The following is a 20,275-nucleotide window of genomic DNA, read 5'->3' on the forward strand; positions in this document are numbered from 1 at the left end:
CATGCTCACTCACTGCCTCCCTTGGCTTGGGGGAGGACACTCCCTGGCCCTTTGTGGCTCCCAGGTGGGCTGCCTCACCACACTGCTTTTCTTTCTCTCCACGGGTCACGGCAGCCTCTTAGTTCTGACGAGAGAACCTGGATACCTTGGTTGCCGGTGAAGGATTCACACGTTTATTATGGTTTTTTTTTTTTTTCAATGGGAGCCTCCGAACGCTGCTGTTTGTAGTCCATCAATGAATTCCTTTACTCTTCTCTCAAAAGATAAGAGGGTTTCGGCCGGTCGCGATGGCTCACGCCTGTAATCCCAGCACTTTGGGAGGCCAAGGCAGGCAGATCGCGAGGTCAGGAGATCGAGACCATCCTGGCTAACACGGTGAAACCCCATCTCTACTAAAAATACAAAAAATTAGCCAGGCGTTGTGGCGGACGCCTGTAGTCCCAGCTCCTCGGGAGGCTGAGGCAGGAGAATGGCGTGAACCCGGGAGGCGGAGCTTGCAGTGAGCCGAGATCCCGCCATTGTACTCCAGCTCCGTCTCAGAAAAAAAAAAAAAAGAGGGCTTCAACCCCAATTGTTGTTCCTGTTGTTCAAGATTTAGTTCTATCTGCTTTTGCATTAATAGTCACAAATTAGACATTATTTGTATTGATTTTTAGGAAAATGAGTTTTAAATTTACTCCCCAAATTTAACATATTCTTTGTTCACCATTTTCCTTGCATCTTAGATATTCCTCCTAAGATTATTTCAGAAGTGTCTTTTGTGACAATCAATTGGCAGTAGGTCTCTCAGTTACAATTTAATTGAAAATCTCTTTATTTTGATCTCAACTTGAAGATACTTTTGCTAGAATTGTATTTATAGGCTGACATTTTCTTTCTACACTTCAAAGATATTATCTCATTCTTTTCTGGCTTAATTGACAATCCTTTATAGGTAATCTGCCCTCCTCCCACTGTAGTCACTTTGAATATCTTCTCTTTATTGTTTATATTTTGCAGTTTTACTAAAACGTTCTTAGCATTTTTCTTATTTGAGGTTCATTAGGTACTTGAATTATGTAATTGGAATATGATATTTATTCTAAAAATTCTCAACTTATCTTTTCAATATTGTGTCCTTCACATTTTCTTTAATCTTTCCTTCTGTAAATTGAAAATATATAAGATAGATCTTTTCATTTTATTTTCTGTTTTTGATAACCTCTCTTTCATATTTTTCATCTCTTTGTCTCTATGCTAAATTCTGGATAATTTTATCAGATATATTTTCCACTTCACCTTTTCTCTTTTCAACTGTGTCTGATCCCTTGGTTCTCAACAAGGGGTAGTTTTGCCCATCAGGGCACATTTGACAGTGTCTGGAGGAATTTTCAGTTGTCACAACTTGGGGATTGGGTAAATACCAAAGATGCTGATAAACATTCCATAATACAAAATGCACCCTGACACACACACGCACACACACCCACACACAGAGAGAGAGAGAGAGAGAGAGAGAATCATCTGACCCAAATAGTCAATAGTATTGCAGTTGGAAAAACCTGATATAACCTTTGTTTTAGTCTATCCATTGAGTTTTAAGTTTCAAGTACGTTTTTATTTGTAAAAATTCTATTTAAATTTTGTTTTAAAATTTCCTAATCAACTTTGATCATCTAATTCCTTCATCATACTTTTGATACTCACATTTATCTTTAAATGTGTTTGATACACTACGATTCCAATCGCTGTAGTCTTTGTGAACTTAATTCTGTACTTTATTTCTTCTGACTCTTGTTCACAGTGGATTATTTTATGTTGTACTTTTTATTGACACATAATAGTTGTGCACATTTATGGAATACTTGTGATATTTTGATATATGTATACAATGTGTAATGATTAAATCAGGATAACTGGAATATCCAACTCCTCAAACATTTATCATTTATTTGTGTTGGGAATGTTCCAAATCTTCTCTTCTAGTTATTTTGAAATATAATGTAGCTCATTCCTTGGCACTTTATCTGTAGGAATTATTTAAGACCTGTGTTAGAAGTAGTGTTTTTCAGTGGACCAGCAACATCAGCATCACTTGTGAGCAAGTGAGAAATGCAAATTTCCAGGCCCTACAATAGATTTACTGAATCAGAATATCTGGGGATGGAGCTAAGGAATTTATTTTATCCATCTTCCTAAGTGACGCTTAGGCTCAAATATGAAGGTTTGAGAAGTGCTGGTTTGAAGTATTTCTCCAGAGAGAATTTCCATTTATTTTGTCAGACACCTGGAAACATTATCAATCTAAGAACATTTTAAAAATTATTTTGGGGGGCTGGGGGGCATGGAATTAGCCCATTCTCGGTGCTCCAAACCTGTATGAGAATGTGGGATTTTGTTAAGCATTCTCGTAAAAGACTTTTTCCTTTTGTTTCTCCCCCTCTGTCCTACCCAGAGCCAAACCTTGTCAGGCAAACCAACTTCTTTGGGGCAGATTTTTTCTTATTCATCCACTGAGGGTGGCTCCTTCCTGAGATCCTGGCTTTATGTCAGAGGAGTACATGACCTGACCACCGACCCACTTGTGCCAACTTTTAACTTGTGGCCCATTGGAAACCCATCCGGTCTCTCTATAGTCAGCAGAAACCTTCAGGACAAATATTTCTATCTAGTTTATCCCTACACCCACCCTCAGAATTGCACTTTCTTGTAATTTCTCCTCTCCAGTTGTCTTCAATCTCACTTTAGAAACAAAAGCAAAATAAAAATAGACATTTTTGGATATTTTACCCACCATTTCAGGTGTTCTAAATCAAATGAATTCTTCACTCTTACTTGATCATATTGTCAGAAACAGAAGTCCTCATTTGGTTTTTAAAATACCCAAAATATTAGCATGATCTGAGTAAGTGCTAAAATGACTAGCCTTCCAGACCATGTGCTAACCTGTAATGTTGGTCTTCAGCCTACCCACAGCTACTGTAGAAATAGGCAGGGATGGAGGCAGCCTGTTAGCTAGTGAGTCAGTTATTTATTGATCTCAGTCTGGCAGAGAATTCAATACAGCTAAGTAATAAATACTGACTCAGAAGTATATGCCCCCTAGCAAAGAACTTTCGAATGCTTACTAAGACCCCAATAACTGCTTATTTCCAATGATTGTAGATAAACAGGTATCCTGCACCAGCAACAGCTTTATATTTTATTTTGTAAGGCAATAAAAAATATGTAATTCCCTAGGGGCCCACATAAAATATTTAGTCTTTAAAAACAGTTAGTTTCTATCTAGTGTTATATGAGTTTTCAGGATCAGTCAAGGTTTCTTCGCACATTGTAAGCTTAGATATAGTCCTCCAGGGAAAGGAAGGTATTGCAATTATAAGCTTCAATTAACCATCATATCTTGGCAACAATATTTTTTAGGTCCCCAGGCAAAATAAAGCACAGCTATCGAAATTAGTATCTCAATTCTCTGCCTCACTTTCATAAAGGAAGTATTCAATATACATAATGATCTTATAAAATTCAAGGAAAAAATGGCAAAGAAGTCAAGGAAAGTAACCAGACTCCTGATGTTTTCTAGCTGTAGACTGTTAGAGACTCCCATGCTGTGCAATGACATTCATTAGACTTTTTGTAATTTCAACTGGACAACCCTGTAACCCATGCAGAGAACACCTCATACAAGATTGAACTATATGAAATTGCTGATACGACTATTTTTGACCTTCAAATTTAGAAATTTCATAGGTTCAATCTAATATTTTGCCTTCCCAGTTAAAATCGATCCTTGCTTGTCTGGAAACTACGAAGTTATAATATAATGGAATAGAAGCCTCTCTGTGACATTATGGAGCATACAAAGGGATCTGGGCAGACATGTTAATAAGAAAGAAGAAATTTAAATATGCCTACTTTTCTTTTAGGACCACCAGCAAATTCTCTGTGGTATGCCAGTGGTGTCAAATTTTGTTTAGATGTTCACCTGTAACTGTGCCTCTGATACTCTGTGGTTCTTTTCAGCTATGCAGCATTCTTCTGATTCATTTTTCTCCATTTGTGCTGTTTTTCTCTGTGATGTGAATCCATCCCTATCCATTATGTCATGCCTCCATCTTTTGCTGCTTCTTCAGATTGCACTGAGCCATAAGAGGTAAGCTCCATCAAAAGAGGGAAAATTGACTTTCCTTTATGCTCAGGAAGAATCCTTTGTCCAAGGTATTCCATAACCCTGACCCTGAAATCAATACTTTCTAAACTACCTTTTAAAAGGAACTGAATGAAAACAATTCCTCATAGCCACACTCACACCAGAATTCCTTGAATGCTGTTTCACACACATTGCAACAAAAGAAAGAAAGAAAAGAGGGAAGCAAACTTAATTAGCTGTTGCTTACTAATGATCTTGGACATTATTGCCCATAGATTTGTACCTTAGCATCACCCTCAATTTTCAGTATAGTAATATACATACTAAAATACCCCAGAAATTGGTATTATTTACTGCCATCTTAAATATAGAATTTCTAAGCCTGCCATCATCCACCAGGCTAATAATTATTATAATAAAAAGGCAATATTTGAGTGACTCTATGTCATCATCCTTGATGGAAACAGTGACATTTCCAAACATGAATGGGTTTGGTTATTTACATGCATAAAATTCATCAGATAATAACCAACCTCCCCCTTATGTTTTACCATATAGTTAATGAGAATTATTTTCATATTGATCTCAATTGCATTTCCAAACTTGGATTAGAATTTCCCACAGCCTATAACTGATAATATCTCAGTTTTATCCTGAGAAGTTTTTGAGCGCAGGAGAATTGAAATTGGTTTTGATTCAAAAATGCCTTGGGCTTCTTAAGCAACTAAAGTAATTTTTCAGCAATATATTTTTAAGAATTCTTGTATCTAAAGAAGGCAAGCTAATCCATATAAGAAGCCTCACATATCACTATTTAGATTGTTCATTCATCTATTGTTAATCCTCTCAGTTGCCATCTAACACTTAGAGGCAATAAAATGATCCTCTACCCCATACATATGGTCCACGTTAAGTTTCACCCTTGTTAATCCTGAAGGAGCCAGGGTTCACAATATAATGCTATTTCAGCCGTGTTACCTATGTCTTTCTGTCATTAAGCTTTGAATCCACATTGCTTTATATTGGGAATGTGTCATATTGTGACAGGCTAAGAATAAATTTGCATCACTTGCCTGACCTCTAAACTGACATTCTGTTTTAGAGACAAACGTTCCAACCTTTACCAGACACAGATTTGCATATCTGAACTGTTTAGTGAAATGAATACTTAATACAAGAAAGAATGTAGATATTTAGTCTATATGGCATGGCACTGCAATACTGTTGGGTTTAATGCAGAAGATCATCTGACTCCTTGCAATCTCAAGTTTTCTATCCCTGTAACCTGCTTCCTAGTCTTGACCCCATGCATTGATGAGATAGATTCTCATCATTAGTATCCACCTTTTGTTAAGGATAGATTCTCACCATTAGTGTTCATCTTGCATTCTGTCTTTCACATAGGTTAATTTTTCATGTTGTGGTAATACATAATATTCTTTGTAAAATTAAGTACCTACATAAATATATTTTCATCGTAATTTTTGATGGCTGCATTTAAGACATATACAATGAAGAAAGGCTTAAAGAACTAACTTACTTGAATCATCCAGTGTGTTTGGGATACTTTGGTACCCAAAAATGTAAAGTAACCAGCTCTGCCTGTCCAGGGAAGGGAGTTAAGAAGGCTTCTCGAGGAGGTAACTAACTGAATCCTGAATCTTAAAAATGGGAATTTTCTGGATAGAAAAGGAGTTTCAAGGCTCTGCAAGCCGTGAGACAACATGTGGAATGGCAGAAGATGTCATATTTGGGAGATGGCAACTAAGTTGACATAATTGGACCATAAAGCACTTGAGATGGGCATAGAAAAGGAGATGACCCAAATCACAAAGCTTGGATATCTTTATTTGTTTTATGGTTGAGGTGGATGGAGGCTGTAATAGATATCAAATGGGGAAATGATATGTTTATATATTTATGTTTTAGAAAACAATGGGACTAATATCCCACTTTAAGTATTAATAGTTAATTTCTACTTGCACTCTACAAATTATCTTTTACTAAGATTTATGGGAGTATAAATTAAGACAATGTAAATGCCAAAGAGAAACTAGCATAGGACCGGCATCAATGAGACCTGGGTTGAATCCTATGTTCCTATATTCACCCCTTTCATGCTATATGATAGTGAAAAATTATACCTCATTTTAAAAAATCTTAAATGGGGGACATTATTTATAGATCACAGGGATGTTATATATTATAATTCTAAAAGTTAACTGACATGTAATTGACACTCTATGTTAGCCTCTATTTTAACTTTATGGATTGATACATTGTTAAGAATACTACTGCTTACGATTATTAAAAATTATTTCAATTTGAAAATCTGTGGTTACTGAGTAACCTATGGTTATTAGTAACCCTAAAATGACAAATAATATTGGGATGTATTTTTTAAAAAACTGACCCAAGTCAAAATACACATGAATAGTTGATATATATTTTCTTATGATCTATTGACCTTCTATGGAAAACTTCTCATTACTTCTTTCCTTAACTTTTTTAAAAAAATCTTTCAAAGATTTCAGTAGAGTATTTGATTCTTACCAGATTCTGGATATCAACTAAAAGATGTTTCTTCTTTTTTCTTTTTTTTTTTTTCAAGCACATTTTGACATGACAAGGTGGAGCCATGTCTTTCTGAAGAAATGCTCTATCATTTATCAATTAATCTCCTCTTTATCAAACATTTTCAATTAAAACCATGCCTATTTAAGTATAATCCAGTCAGTTATTTATGACAAAGTAAAAAAAAAAAAAGACTAACTCAGCAAGATTGAGCTTCCTTTTCTTTTTTGTTTTTTGAGATGGAGTCTCACTCTGTCTCCCAGGCTGGAGTGCAGTGGCGCGATCTCAGCTAACTGCAACTTACACCTCCCAGGTTCAAGCCTCAGCCTCCTGAGTAGCTGGGACTACAGGCACGCTCCACCATGCCTGACTAATTTTTTGTATTTTTAGTGGAGATGAGGTTTCATCATGTTGGCCAGGCTGGTCTTGAACTTCTTTTTTTAATAGCCAAAATGTGCAGAACCAATTTTACCTCTTTGGAACATATGGATGGTTATAGACAAAAGACTATTGCTGGTACAAAATTACTTCTGACGCTCTTGGTTAAAATAAGACTGGTTCTAGAAATGGAATATTTGTTTGCTTCATGTAAAATTTAGGGTTCAAAAAAAATTCATATTTAAGACCTCACTAAAAGCTCTTTCACTCTACACTCAAATCGCTGTCACCCTTAAATATACAAAGTTGGAGACATGTAATTACTTGAGATTCTTGAGAAGAAGGAGAAAGCAACACAGAAACCTACCTAAAATGTCTAATCCTTCAAGATCCACATTTTTGGGGGGGATTTTGCTTTCCAGATTTCTCACTACTGTGTTGGCCATACTGACACCACCCTGGGAAATATGGCCAAAATAAATCAAAACATGAAGAGGAAAATAAACTAAAAATACACAGTAATTCCCTTTAAGACCAATTTAAAGTTATTGTTAATTAATCCCACATTATTCTTTCCTAAACAACCCTACACAGGAAGCCCCTGTGGTGGCCAGAGCAGCCTTGTTCCTGGAATGTGCTCGTTTTGTTCACCGCTGCAACCGTGGCAACTGGCCAGAGTGGATGAAAGGGCACCATGTGAACATCACCAAGAAAGGACTTTCCCGGGGACGCTCTCCCATTGTGGGCAACAAGCGAAACCAGAAGCTGCAGTGGAATGCAGCCAAGCTCTTCTACCAATGGGGAGACGTGAGCTTTCGGTTTTCTTCTATAACAATTAGGATGCTTAAGTGAAGTGGAGTCATTTTTTGATTGATTGTGTTTGTTTTGAAGACAATTTATTGAGTGTTTGTTATGTACCAGGCACTGAAGGAAACACTTTGGGGAAAAATAAACAACTCATTTAATCGTCCCAATAAATCTATGAGGTTAGACCTTACTATCTCTGTTTTACAGTTAAGAGAACTGAAGTTTATACAGGTCAAGCGACCTGCCAAATTTTACATATCTATTAATAGTAAGTAGAGGAACCACTATTCCATCTCCAAGATTAGATTTCAAAGCCTTGCTTCTAATTGCTATATTCATCAAGAATGATCTTTTTGAAAGTCATTGTTATAATTGTAAAATACACCCTTATTTTGGTTTCTATTCTAATTTATATTTTGTAAGGCATGATTTTTTCTAATTTCTTAATGAAATTTTCTCTTTTGTTGATGTGCCTCCTTTAAGTTGCCTGAAAGCCTTTGGAAATTGCACACACATAAACACATATGTATGTATGCCTATGAGTAAGTGAATAAATTTAAAAGTGAATGAATGAAACTTCTTTAGGAATTCTAACAAAATGGACCCTTAAAATAACTACAACTTCTTTACCATAGAAGGAAAAAAGGTGAAGAATAAAAGGAAATTCAAGAGGACCAAGTTTCTGCTAATTTTAGACAGAGCTGAACATAAACACACATAAAGAGGTTCCATATATTCCTCTTTTCTTAAAGATTACTTGGAATAACTGTTATAATTTCCATTAATAATTCAGCTGAATGTGTCTACCAATGTGCTTACCAACTAAGGTATTCTTCCTCCAGTTTTACCCATATCTTTTTTGCAAAGTGCCAAAGTTATTCAAAAGGCATGAATTGTATTTAGTATGTGTGCAGTCTTTCTGTAAGTGTATCAGTCTTTCCTTCTTTATTTGCTGTTCTTTGGATTTTCTTTCCTATATAAAAACATCCTGTTTAAAAAGATACACGTATGTATATGTGTGTGTGTGTGTGTATGATATGTTGGAGTAGAACACTTTATTAATGCTAATGTCAATGATCAACACTTAGCACTGCCCTTTTCAGGCTTCGATTGCACATTATATATGAGAAGACACAGTTTCTTCTATGTAATATCTATTTTTGTAAATCATTGAGATAAGTTATTAAGTGATTCCATTGTACTTATCCTGCATTTAATTATATTTGGTTTTAACCTTACGAGGGTTTATACAAGTCAAGCAGTGTCAATGAAATGCATATCATGAGATACATAGAGGCACCAGTAATCTCTTTAATGTGGAGAGATGTTCCAACCCCCCATTTATTACCTATCTCATTCAAGGAAGGTCTTATTGAGAGGCTTCTCTGAAACAACAGTCACAATTGATAATCCCATTGGCTTCCTACAGGAGAGGAAAACCATTAAGTGCTACACATTCGAGAGTTTCAGGTTTATAGGGAGATTGTCACCAAGAGATTTCACAAACAAGTGTTTTCAGGACAAGTGTCTTCTGATTTTCTTGCAGCATTTGACACTGCCAACTGCACATACCTCTGTCTTTTGTCCTTTGTCTTTTTGAAACCATCATGCTTCAGAGTTTCCTTGCATCTCTGTGCCTAATTCTCTGTCTCCTTTCCTGGTCCTCTGTCTCCTCCCTCGTCATAAACAGATATTCTCCAGGATCTCTCTTAATTTCTTCCTATATAACTTACTTCAGGGTTACATTTATTCTTATATTTCCAACTGTAACCTGTAAGTACAGACTTCCCTAACCATAGCAGTTTTCAGATCCCAGACCTACATTGCCAGCTGCACTTTGGAAACATTCACTTAATATCCTAGAACTCAATCTTCCAAAATAAAACCCTTCTCCTCAAGTAAACACATTGCCACCTACAACCCTTCTGAGCTTTCTATTCTTACTGACACCACCGTCATCTGAGATGCCAACCTTTGAGCATATCCCAATCTCCTCCCCTATTGATCCCACCTCTTTCATGTCACTGAAGCCCCTTAGGTCAGATCCCCATGACTTCTCTTCTGGATGATTAAACTTTTTTCCTATTTGGTCTTCTCCTCACAGTCTCCTCTCATTTAATGCATCCTACACACTGTCAGTGAAAAGATCTTCCTACAGCCCAGCCCACCCAAGATATGACATTCATCCTCATCTCCCAGCCTCCAGACTTGCGCCCTCTAATTCATTCTCCAAACTGCTCTCAGAGTGATTAGGCTACAATGCAAATTAGAGTGTGTTTCTTATCCACTTAAAATGCTTTCAGTGGCCCTCCTTTTCCCTCAGGATAAAACCCAAACTGCTTAGCCTGGCATCACTGCCCTCTCCACGACCTTTGCTCAGACCATTCCAAGATTATGAGTGATGAACTGAAATGAGCTAATGTACCTAAAGAATATGTATTTAAATACTTTCCTCCTAATGTATGTTCAATAATAATCAGTTCTGACATGAATTTTTGGAAGCAGAGTCCATGCTTCTCTCAGCATTCCTGAGTAGCTAGTACAACATCCCTGGCATAAGTGATCAGGTTACTTCTCCCACTCAGAAACTACCTTTCATCCTTCTCAAGAATGTAAAATGAAGTTCAACTTCAAGAACTGTAGGATCTGATCCAAATCTACCTTTTCAGCCTTCCTGTACATTATTTCCTCTCACAAAATTGAACTTCAATTATGTGGCCCTTCTGTCAGTCTCTCAGCACATAGTGCATTTCCATGAACATAAATCTTTCAGGACCATCCCCTCGAATGTCTGCTCTCCCCATTCTCCATCAGTCAAAACACCAATTTGTCAAAGTCTACAAACTTTGAGACCTTCTGTGAGATTTTCTGTGATCCTCTGAACTAAATTTTCTCTTTATTTCTTTATTTTTTTATTTCAGTGGCTTTTGGGGTACAAGCAGTTTTTGACCACATAGATGAATTAATTTTATAGCAGTGAATTCTGAGATTTTAATGCATCCATCATCCGAGTAGGGCACGTTGTACGCAAAATGTAGTTTTCCAGTCCCACAGCTCCCCGACCCTCTCCCTCTCTGAGCTGAATTTAATCTATCTTATGAGCTAATAAAGTGTTTCTAGTCTCTTTAGCCAGTTAATAAGTTACATCCCTCAATAGACTGTAAGCTCATTGAGAGGAAGAACACATACATAGACAGTCAGACATCCTATGTTTGAATCCTGCTGAGCGACCTTGGGCAAACCTCCTAGCCCCTCTAAACTTCCTATTTGCCAAACAGTAATCTTTCTTATGTGGCTTATAATCTACCAAGGCACATTAAACAAAACTACTAGTGTACTATAACAACTTACTCAACTTTATGTTCTATTTAAAACCTAACAAATTACCTCACTTAATAAATATTTGATGAATGAAGGAAGAGATGAATAAACATAGCCCTGAGGCATTTTTCTAGCTTTGGGTGAGACATAGAGATCTAAATTATTATTTAGACATATAGTATTACACCAGACAAGTTCATTTTTTGAGCAGCCCTTTAAGCTTTATAAACTGTGGACTTAATTTAAGTTGCTTAGTTACAACATCCTGGAATGGTCAATGTAGATATTTTTCCCTTTTGAGTCTCACTATTTAGTTTGTTGGCTCCATTCCAGACTCATAATTGTATGTCTCCTCCTTAACAGAGGATCTCCAAAATAGCAGCACCAGGATAAGTCTTTTTGTTGTGGTGGTGGTTTTGTTTTTATGGTTTGTATCATTTGCTTAAAACTTATCCAGTTAGCAGCTAAAATTTTAGAATCCCACATACTGCTTTCTCCTTGGTATGGTTTTTGCTTCCTGGTTTTTAGCTCCTCACTTAATTCCAGAGTTCAGGGAGACCTTTTGGTTTCTAGATATCTAAGACACTCAAAAATGTCTTTTCATTTAAAGAGTATGAGCATAATCTTCACTTAGAGAGCTTGAGCATGTTGGTTTTCAGTAGTAAGTATATTTTCTTACTTACTGAGAATTTAGTAACTTTTCTAAATATTTGCAAAGTATGATACAGAAAGAAAGAAGAAACTTAGCTGGAATTTTGCTCTTACTTAAACACAGAGTATCCAAACTGTCAAACCCCAAGTTCAGTGATCTGTTTAACATTTTCTCTCTCACTCCTGAGCCTGTGTCTCTTCTATTGTTGCATGCAGTATATAATTGGAAATAAAATAAATTAGATAGAGATAGTGTTTTTTGTCTCTTCTTGTGGAAAATTCCTTTGATAAACCAGACAATAGTGCCTGATGATTCAATAACAGATAGCAAGGATGTTAGTTCTAAGAATACTGTGTAAAAACCAATATTATCCACGTGCTGAGTTATTAAAACTCATATTTCTAATGTTGTTGGGCACTCTACCAAAGGAAAAGTTAGCACTTCTTACTAATTCATAGAGTATTATGGAAAGAGGAAAAAGGTCTATAAAAGAAGCCAATAAGTACGTATATAATGACAGATAGAAAAAAATTGCAGCAACAGAATTCTTGCCAACTTCTAAACTCATTAGCGTGACAGTGACATTCTCATTAAAAATAGCATAATCAGAAGCACTCTGAGGAACTGTGCCTTCTGATGTTTTACTGCAACAAAATCTTCCATTAAAAGCAATTGTGTACTCCCTTGTATCATATCTATAAAATAAATAACCTTTGAGTAAATGGAAATATTTTCAGAAAAACTTTTGTACAAATATACAAAGGTGTCATTCCAGTTTTTACAAGTCTTTAGACTTAATGACCTTGGGGATAGCCATTTCTTCCATTTCTGGTTTCCATACTGGCAAATATGGTGGAAACAACACTGTGGCATACAGAAGAGGCTTATGCTGGAAATAATTCTCATTAATTGGTTGCTTATGTCTAATGTAATGTGAGAGCCTATTTTAGAGTTTGACTTAGTTTGTGCTGTTTCATTGTTTTCCTTCCCATTGTAGGCAATTGGCGTCCGATTGAATGAGCTGTGCCACGGGGAAAGTGAGAGCCCAGCCAACCTGCTGGGTCTCATTTACGATGAAGAGACCAAGAGGAGACTTAGAAAGGAGGATGAGGAGGAAGACTTTTTAGATGACAGTAAGGAGACTCCCTTTACTACAAGAACCCCTGCTTGTAAGAACCTCTGCTTTAGGAGCACTTAATACTTCTCTTTTCTCCTTCATATTCTTACCACCTCCCCATGTCTTTCCACTGCTCCTTCTCCCCTTTTCCCTGTGCATGGGTGTAAAGCATGTGCATAAAGCCACACAGAGACAAGGCAAGAACCAGAAAGAGAAGACAGAGAGGGGTAAGGAGCTGCAGGCAAGATGGAACATTTATTCTTTTCTTGTCTTTGACGAAACGAATATTGGTATTAGACTTCTCTGAGAAAATATCTCTGAGGCACTATAGTTGTGGAAAATTTACTGTCCTAGAAGAGATTTTGTCAGGTTTTGTGTTTTTTAAATTGCTCCAGGAAAGAAAATCAGACCAAATAAAATTGAATATGAAATATTTTCCAAATCACTAAAATATTGAAAATTTTAAACAGAGTATATTATAGTATTTAACATGACACTTAAATATTAAAATATTCAGAGGTTTCTAGAACTGTGAATGTCTGCTGTACTGTACCTATTTATTAAATTTAGAATTGAATTTCATCATAGAAAAGTAGAGACAAAAAGATTCCTATTACATCCTTCTTCAACATCATTTTGTGCATACCTGTGTTCTATACCATACAAGCTTTTGTGTATATGTACCACTGCCTTTTATGGAATACAAAATTCCAGTTATAGTTATGGAATTCGTATCTTTATATGATGAACATAGTGAGATCTCTTCCTCCTGACCTTCCCCTGTGGTTTGAAATTCAAGCTCCCTGACTACATGTTAAGAATTGTCCTTCATTAGGTGATTCAGACCTACTGCATTGTTGCAGTCATGAAATGTAAAAGAATGGATGGGGCATAACATTAGGCAGGACTAAATAAGAATCAAAGAAAACTCTTATGATCTTCCTTTCCACGTTCCTTCCAAAGTTTTTTTTTTTTTTGCATTTTTAAATCATGTTACCCCTTCTAAGACCTTATCAAATCAGAGCAAATCTTCTTGACGTAGCCATTGACAAAACACCAAATTATTATGTCAGTCTTTCAACCTAATAATGAAGGTTGGCCCCAAAGATATCTAAAGTAGCCTAGACTATCTTAGAATGAGGTTTATCCAACAATCACGGAACCTAGGGAAGGCCCACCATAAGACCCATCTAGCCAGAAGGCATTCTAAGCCATCCTGGAACTTCCAGGGGCCCTTCAGAACAGAGAGAAGCTGAAGCAACATTAAATGCATGCATCCTCCTAGGCCAAAACAACTTGAATCTCCATTAGACTGCATAAGTGTCATTTACCAATATGTTATGCCTAGAATATTAGTTTTTTGTTGAGACTAGGTGGAACTCAATCCTTGTTTATTATAACAGGATATTTAATATGATAGCCCTGAAAGAGCCTAGACTAAGACTAAGCTCATTGTCTGCAGGACTGGTAAGAAAAGCCTGGATGATAACCTTAGGAGTGAAACAACAGACCCAAAAGTCTATACTGAATGTCTAGTGTTCAATTATTTTTTAAAAAGTGTTGCATATCCACACAATATTTAGTCAAATAGCCCCTCTGAGACACATATAAGATTGATATGTCTGATTTTTAGTTCCACTTTCAAGTCAATACACAGCTCATCTTGCATTTAAAAGCTGATTATGGTGCAAGCAACTTTCGGGCTGGAAATTCTACAGAAGCTTGTCTTTTCCATTCTTGATGAGAGGCAAAGTCCCCGGCAACAAATTAACTCGGGAGAGAAAATGGTTTTCCTGAAAAAACAATAGCTTAAATATCTACAGAAAGACCGTAATTTCCACCTATTTTCAAATGAAATCATGAAGTATGTATTCTATTCAATTAAGAAAGCCTAACACCCAGCAAACATTTTAGAGATATTTTTAGGACTGTTCATATGTAATGATATTGTGATTGCTTGATGACTTGATTCATTTAAAATGGATAACCATTTCCTTTCTTTTATAAGAGAAAGAATTCTACATGGTTTTGATTTTTTCTGAACACTTAAATAATCAATATATTTCTGCATCATCCTGTGTCATCAGTTGTGATGACACATATCTGAGAACTAATTCTGAGAATTAAAAAAATCACTATGGTGTACCATGGCCATTATCTGTCTTTAGAGCAAAATCTGTTAGCTGGCTTCTAGTGGATACAACGCTTTACTAATTCAAAGGTCAATATTCTGCAGAGCAAAAGAGAATATTTGTACATTTCTAGTATAGCTATGCCTTAATTTGACAGGCTAGCTTGCACAAACTGTATGATATATGTGATCCAGTAAGTATGTCTTGTCTGTGTTGCAGAAACACATTTGGACTAGAGCTGAAACAACTTCACTGCCCTCAAAACAGCAAGACAGACATCCCTCATAAAATGAACTGACAGAATTTTTATAGCTCCAAATCTAGTTCACTGCCATATACATAGTCTAAATCTGATTGAATAGCAGCGTAGAAATCTTGCGAGATTACTTCCCATTTCTGTTTTCGTTAAAAGGTATTCTAGTTTATTTGGAGCTGCATTTTGTTACTCTGTGATGCTTTAAGGAAAATAATTTAGTTCTGCTTGTTCAATATTTTAATACTGAAGCACTCTGTAGAATTTGCAAAATGGAGGAAGAGAGATGCTTATGTTAGTGCATAAATCATGCTAAAGGAATAGGTAAATTGAACTTACATAGATATAGATGAAGTCCTCATATGTAATTGGATGTTGGACATATATAGGTAACATTCTCATATGCAATTTGATTTTACACATGTGTAGCTATGTCCATCAAACTATGCATTTCTGTATTTTTTGTTGATTTGTCTCCTTATGAAAGAACACTTTCATTTCATAGGTACTGTGAACCCCTCTAAATGCGGTTGCCCCTTTGCCTTGAAGATGGCAGCATGTCAGCTTCTTCTGGAGATTACCACCTTCCTGCGAGAGACCTTTTCTTGCCTGCCCAGACCTCGCACTGAGCCTCTGGTGGTAAGTTAAAGCATGCATGTTAATAATCAGGTTACTTGGAGAGGCCAGGCGTGTGTCTGGGTTTCCAAGATTCACAGTTTTCTTAAATGTTCCATGGCTAGTGTATCACATAATTTTAAAAATTCAACCAAGGGATTTTGAAACATAAAAAGAAATGCTCTTTTCCTCATTACAAATAATAATAACTCCAAAGTCAATCTAGAAATCAGTGAAGGTTTTCCTACTGGATACAGTGTTTCTTTGATCACTATCAATTATGCTGGGAATATCTAGGAGCCTTTAGCTTCCTTTACTCTGAAAATATGAGGAGTTTTATGGCTAATGTTTTCCAGAACTCACCAACAAATTTTTGTATACCAACTGCTCATAAATCTGTATAGAAATTTGCTTCGTAATGAGTGTTCTCATTTAAATTATGGTTGAAAGTACTCCAGTATTTAGTGTCTAAAATCCCCAAATGTACATTGTTATTTCTGTAGCATTTCCTAGAGATTATGGATAGACAGAAATAAGACCATGCATGTGTGTATGCACACACACACACACACATGCGTGCATGCATATACATTCATGTGTGGTATACCATGAAGGCCTGATTTGTTTAACCAATGATATAAATATAAATACTATGCAAGAACCAGGCACGTTCACAGAGTGTGTGGCACGGGGCACACCTTGGAGTCAATTTTCCTTCACTCCTAGTTCTCTAATGGGCACCAAGTTTCCAGTGGTTCTTTCATCACAGGCATAATCCAGCTGGAGCTGAGGAACCAGACTATCTCCCAGAGCAATCGTTACATAAACAATCTATGTGTTTCCGTTTAAGCAAATTTTACAATCCACAATCCACCACCTCTCCTTCTTTTTTTTTTTTTTTTTTGAGACGGAGTCTTGCTCTGTTGCCCAGGCTGGAGAGCAGTGGCGCGATCTCTGCTCACTGCAAGCTCTGCCTTCCCAGTTCACACCATTCTCCTGCCTCAGCCTCCCAAGTAGCTGGGACTACAGGCACGTGCCACCGTGCCTGGCTAATTTTTTGTATTTTCAGTAGAGACGGGGTTTCACCATGTTAGCCAGGATGGTCTCGATCTCCTGACCTCATGATCTGCCTGCCTTGGCCTCTGAAAGTGCTAGGATTAAGGTGTGAGCCACCGCGCCCGGCCACCTTTCCTCCTTTTTAAACCAAACTCGGCATGAGCAAGGCCGTGTCCCAAGCAAGGCCAGGCGGTGTGGGGAGAGGAGTGAAAGAATGGGGGTTCTGGTGTCACTGCATGACACCTCTGCCTCTGGTTTTCCGGGGTTCTAGGAAGACCATTCATTGCCTCACACTCTAGAACAGAAAGTGGATATTTTCAAGTTAGAAATATTTATGAGTAAACTGTCTGCTCTCAAGAGAAACACCCACATTTGGACTGTGACACTACCATTTGGATATTGAAAAGAGAAGTTTCTTCTACTGCCCTTATGTAATTTCATAATAACCTGAATCTTTAATTTTCTGAATTGTCACTTTCACTATTATATTGAGACTACTCTGTAAAATCAAATCAAGGCCACCACTCAGCACTTCTGTAGGCTTCTATCAGTATTATCCCTATCAACATTCTAATGATGTTGAAGTCTTCATAAAAGCACAAAGTACATCTACTTTTAAGTTTTCAGATTGTTATTGGTCGCCATTTTGATCCACTGTAATAAAAAAAAATAAGAATCCTAAAGTTTGACTAGGTTATTTTTGTTTTCCCTATCAATTCTATAAAACTAGAGTTTAATGGTCCTTATTATTGTAACAAATTTGCTTTTAAAAGATCAATCAAATCTTCTAAATTTGATTAATATAATTTGACTAACCTACAGTTAGTCAGTTAGCAAGAGGAAAATTTTTACTTTATGTCACCTTTAATTGGGCCTCTGAAATCTTTTATTCATTACACTAGGATTTTCATTGTTAATGTGTACGTTTGTGTATTGTGTCGAGATGTGGCCTTTATAACATAAAGAGGGAAAGGACCTTTTTCTCACATTTCAGCTATCTAACCCTAGTTGATAGTAAAGAAAACTCAAGCCACATTCTAACTTATTGAAATGTTTTACCAACACAGAAATTCTTACAATTGTTTTCTATTTTTAAATTGTGGTAAGAGCACCTACCATTGGATTTCTCCTCTTGATGAATTTTTAAGTGTATAATATGTTATTGTTGACTGTAGCTATAATGTTGAACAGCACATCTATGGAGCGTCTTCCTCGACTGAAATTTTATGCCTTTCTATTAAGTAATTCCCCCATTGTGCCCTCCCACCAAGTCCCTGGCAACCACCATTCCACTCTTTTTTTTTTTTTTTGAGACGGAGTCTTGCTCTGTTGCCCAGGCTGGAGTGCAGTGGTATGATCTTGGCTCACTGCAAGCTCTGCCTCCCAGGTTCACGCCATTCTCCTGCCTCAGCCTCCCGAGTAGCTGGGACTACAGACGCCCACCACCATGCCCAGCTAATTTTTTTTATTTTTTTTAGTAGAGATGGGGTTTCACCATGTTAGCCAAGATGGTCTTGATCTCCTGACCTCATGATCTGCCTGCCTTGGCCTCCCAAAGTGCTGGGATTACAGGCGTGAGCCACAGCATCCAGCCCCCACTCTTTGATTCTATAAATTTGACTATTTTACTACTTACTCATATAAGTGGAATCATGCAGTATTTGTCTTTCTGTGACTGTGTTATTTCACTTAGGATAATGTCTTCAGAGTTCATCCATGTTGTCACATATGTCAGAATTTCCTTCTTTTTTAAGGCTACATGGTTTTTTAAGAAATGGCACTAAACAGTAAATCCACAGAGTAAGCATAAATACAGCCAAAGTGACATTTTTTCACCAGAGAGATCCTTAAATGTAACTTAATTAGTGTGCTTCCCCCACTCCCCCACAAAGAAACAACTTCTGGTAGCATTTTGTAAACCATGCAATTAAATTATGTCTAAACAAAGGAAAAGGCAGCATTTTTATAAGATTTATAGTCTAAAACAGCATAAGCAAATTTTTTTCTAAATATTATCTTCTAAACTTGAGAACAACAAAAGAATATTTTTTAAACGAAATTTTGTTTATAAAACTGCTGATCTACTAAAATGTTTCCCAGTTGAATTAGTGAGACCAATCGATGATGACTAAGCAACATGTAATGAAAACAGTAATTCCCATCAAATGCATAGATGAGTCTATAATAATAAAGAGGAAGGTGGTAAGGAGGTCTCTGTATGTCTACATTCGTTTGTTACAGAAAACAGCATATTGGGTCCTTTTGTGCAATATTGTGCTAGAGGCTGTACCAACCATGCCAATGGAATTTAACAAATCAGGTTATAAAAAAATATACTGCTGAAACTTGCTTAGCCATATGCAGAAAATTGAAATAGGACCCTTTCCTTATACCTTATACAAAAATTAACTCAAGATGGGTTAAAGACAGATGATTTTATTATAAATATACGTACATGTGTATGTTCATTGCAACACTATTCACAGTAGCAAAGACATGGAATCAACCCAAATACCCATCAATAATAGACTGGATAAAGAAAATGTTGTACATATACACCATGGAATACTATGCAGCCATAAAAAGGAATGAAATTATCTCCTTTGCAGGGACATGGATGGATCTGGAAGCTATTATCCTCAGCAAACTAACAAAGGAACAGAAAACCAAACACCACATGTTCTCACTTATAAGTGGGAGCTGAACAATGAGAACACATGGAAACAGGGAGGGGAACAACACACACTGGGGTCTGGTGGTGTGGGGGTGGGGGTTGGGAGAGCATCGGGATAAATAGCTAATGCATACAGGGCTCAATATTTCAGTGATGGGTTGACAGGTGCAGCAGACCACCATGGCACACGTTTGCCTATGTAACAAACCTGCACGTCCTGCACATGTATCCTGAAACTTAAAATTAAATTAAATTAATTCTTTTTTAAAAAAGGAGAAAAAACCACTGGATTTCAGAGGTTTCTAAAGTTAAAAAAATCAGAAGCAAAATACAATTCATAGCTACCAAGACAAAACTAATGAATATTTATTGAGAATAAAGTATGAGCAAGGTGGTGTGATGGTTGCAGGGGTGGGATGAAGGTGATACAGAGATAACTATATTGTAACAGGAGAACCAACATACAAAAAATTACTTTCTGAAGCAAAATGTAAGAGGGTCCCTGAGAAAGTAGCAGAGAGCCACGGCTAGCCAAAGAAGGGGCTGAATAGCTCTGATGAACCTTCT

At 36.7% G+C, this 20,275-nt stretch overlaps 1 protein-coding gene across 16 annotated transcripts in view; it reads left to right on the forward strand.

Annotated features, from left to right (window-relative positions):
* Positions 1-20,275, forward strand: part of UNC80 (unc-80 homolog, NALCN channel complex subunit) — a 228,359-nt gene that overhangs the window by 93,785 nt on the left and 114,299 nt on the right. For 8 of the 16 annotated variants that reach the window (XM_055109063.2, XM_034955043.3, XM_034955036.3 and 5 more), the window contains exons 23-25: positions 7,676-7,888; positions 12,859-13,030; positions 15,869-16,002. In XM_055109063.2, the coding sequence (XP_054965038.1) occupies positions 7,676-7,888; positions 12,859-13,030; positions 15,869-16,002 (519 nt within the window). The remainder of the gene's footprint in view (positions 1-7,675; positions 7,889-12,858; positions 13,031-15,868; positions 16,003-20,275) is intronic. The other 8 variants (XM_055109061.2, XM_055109062.2, XM_034955040.3 and 5 more) reach the window with 1 other exon arrangement.

This window comes from Pan paniscus, chromosome 13 (genome assembly GCF_029289425.2).
Source record: "Pan paniscus chromosome 13, NHGRI_mPanPan1-v2.0_pri, whole genome shotgun sequence".
NCBI lineage: Eukaryota > Metazoa > Chordata > Mammalia > Primates > Hominidae > Pan > Pan paniscus.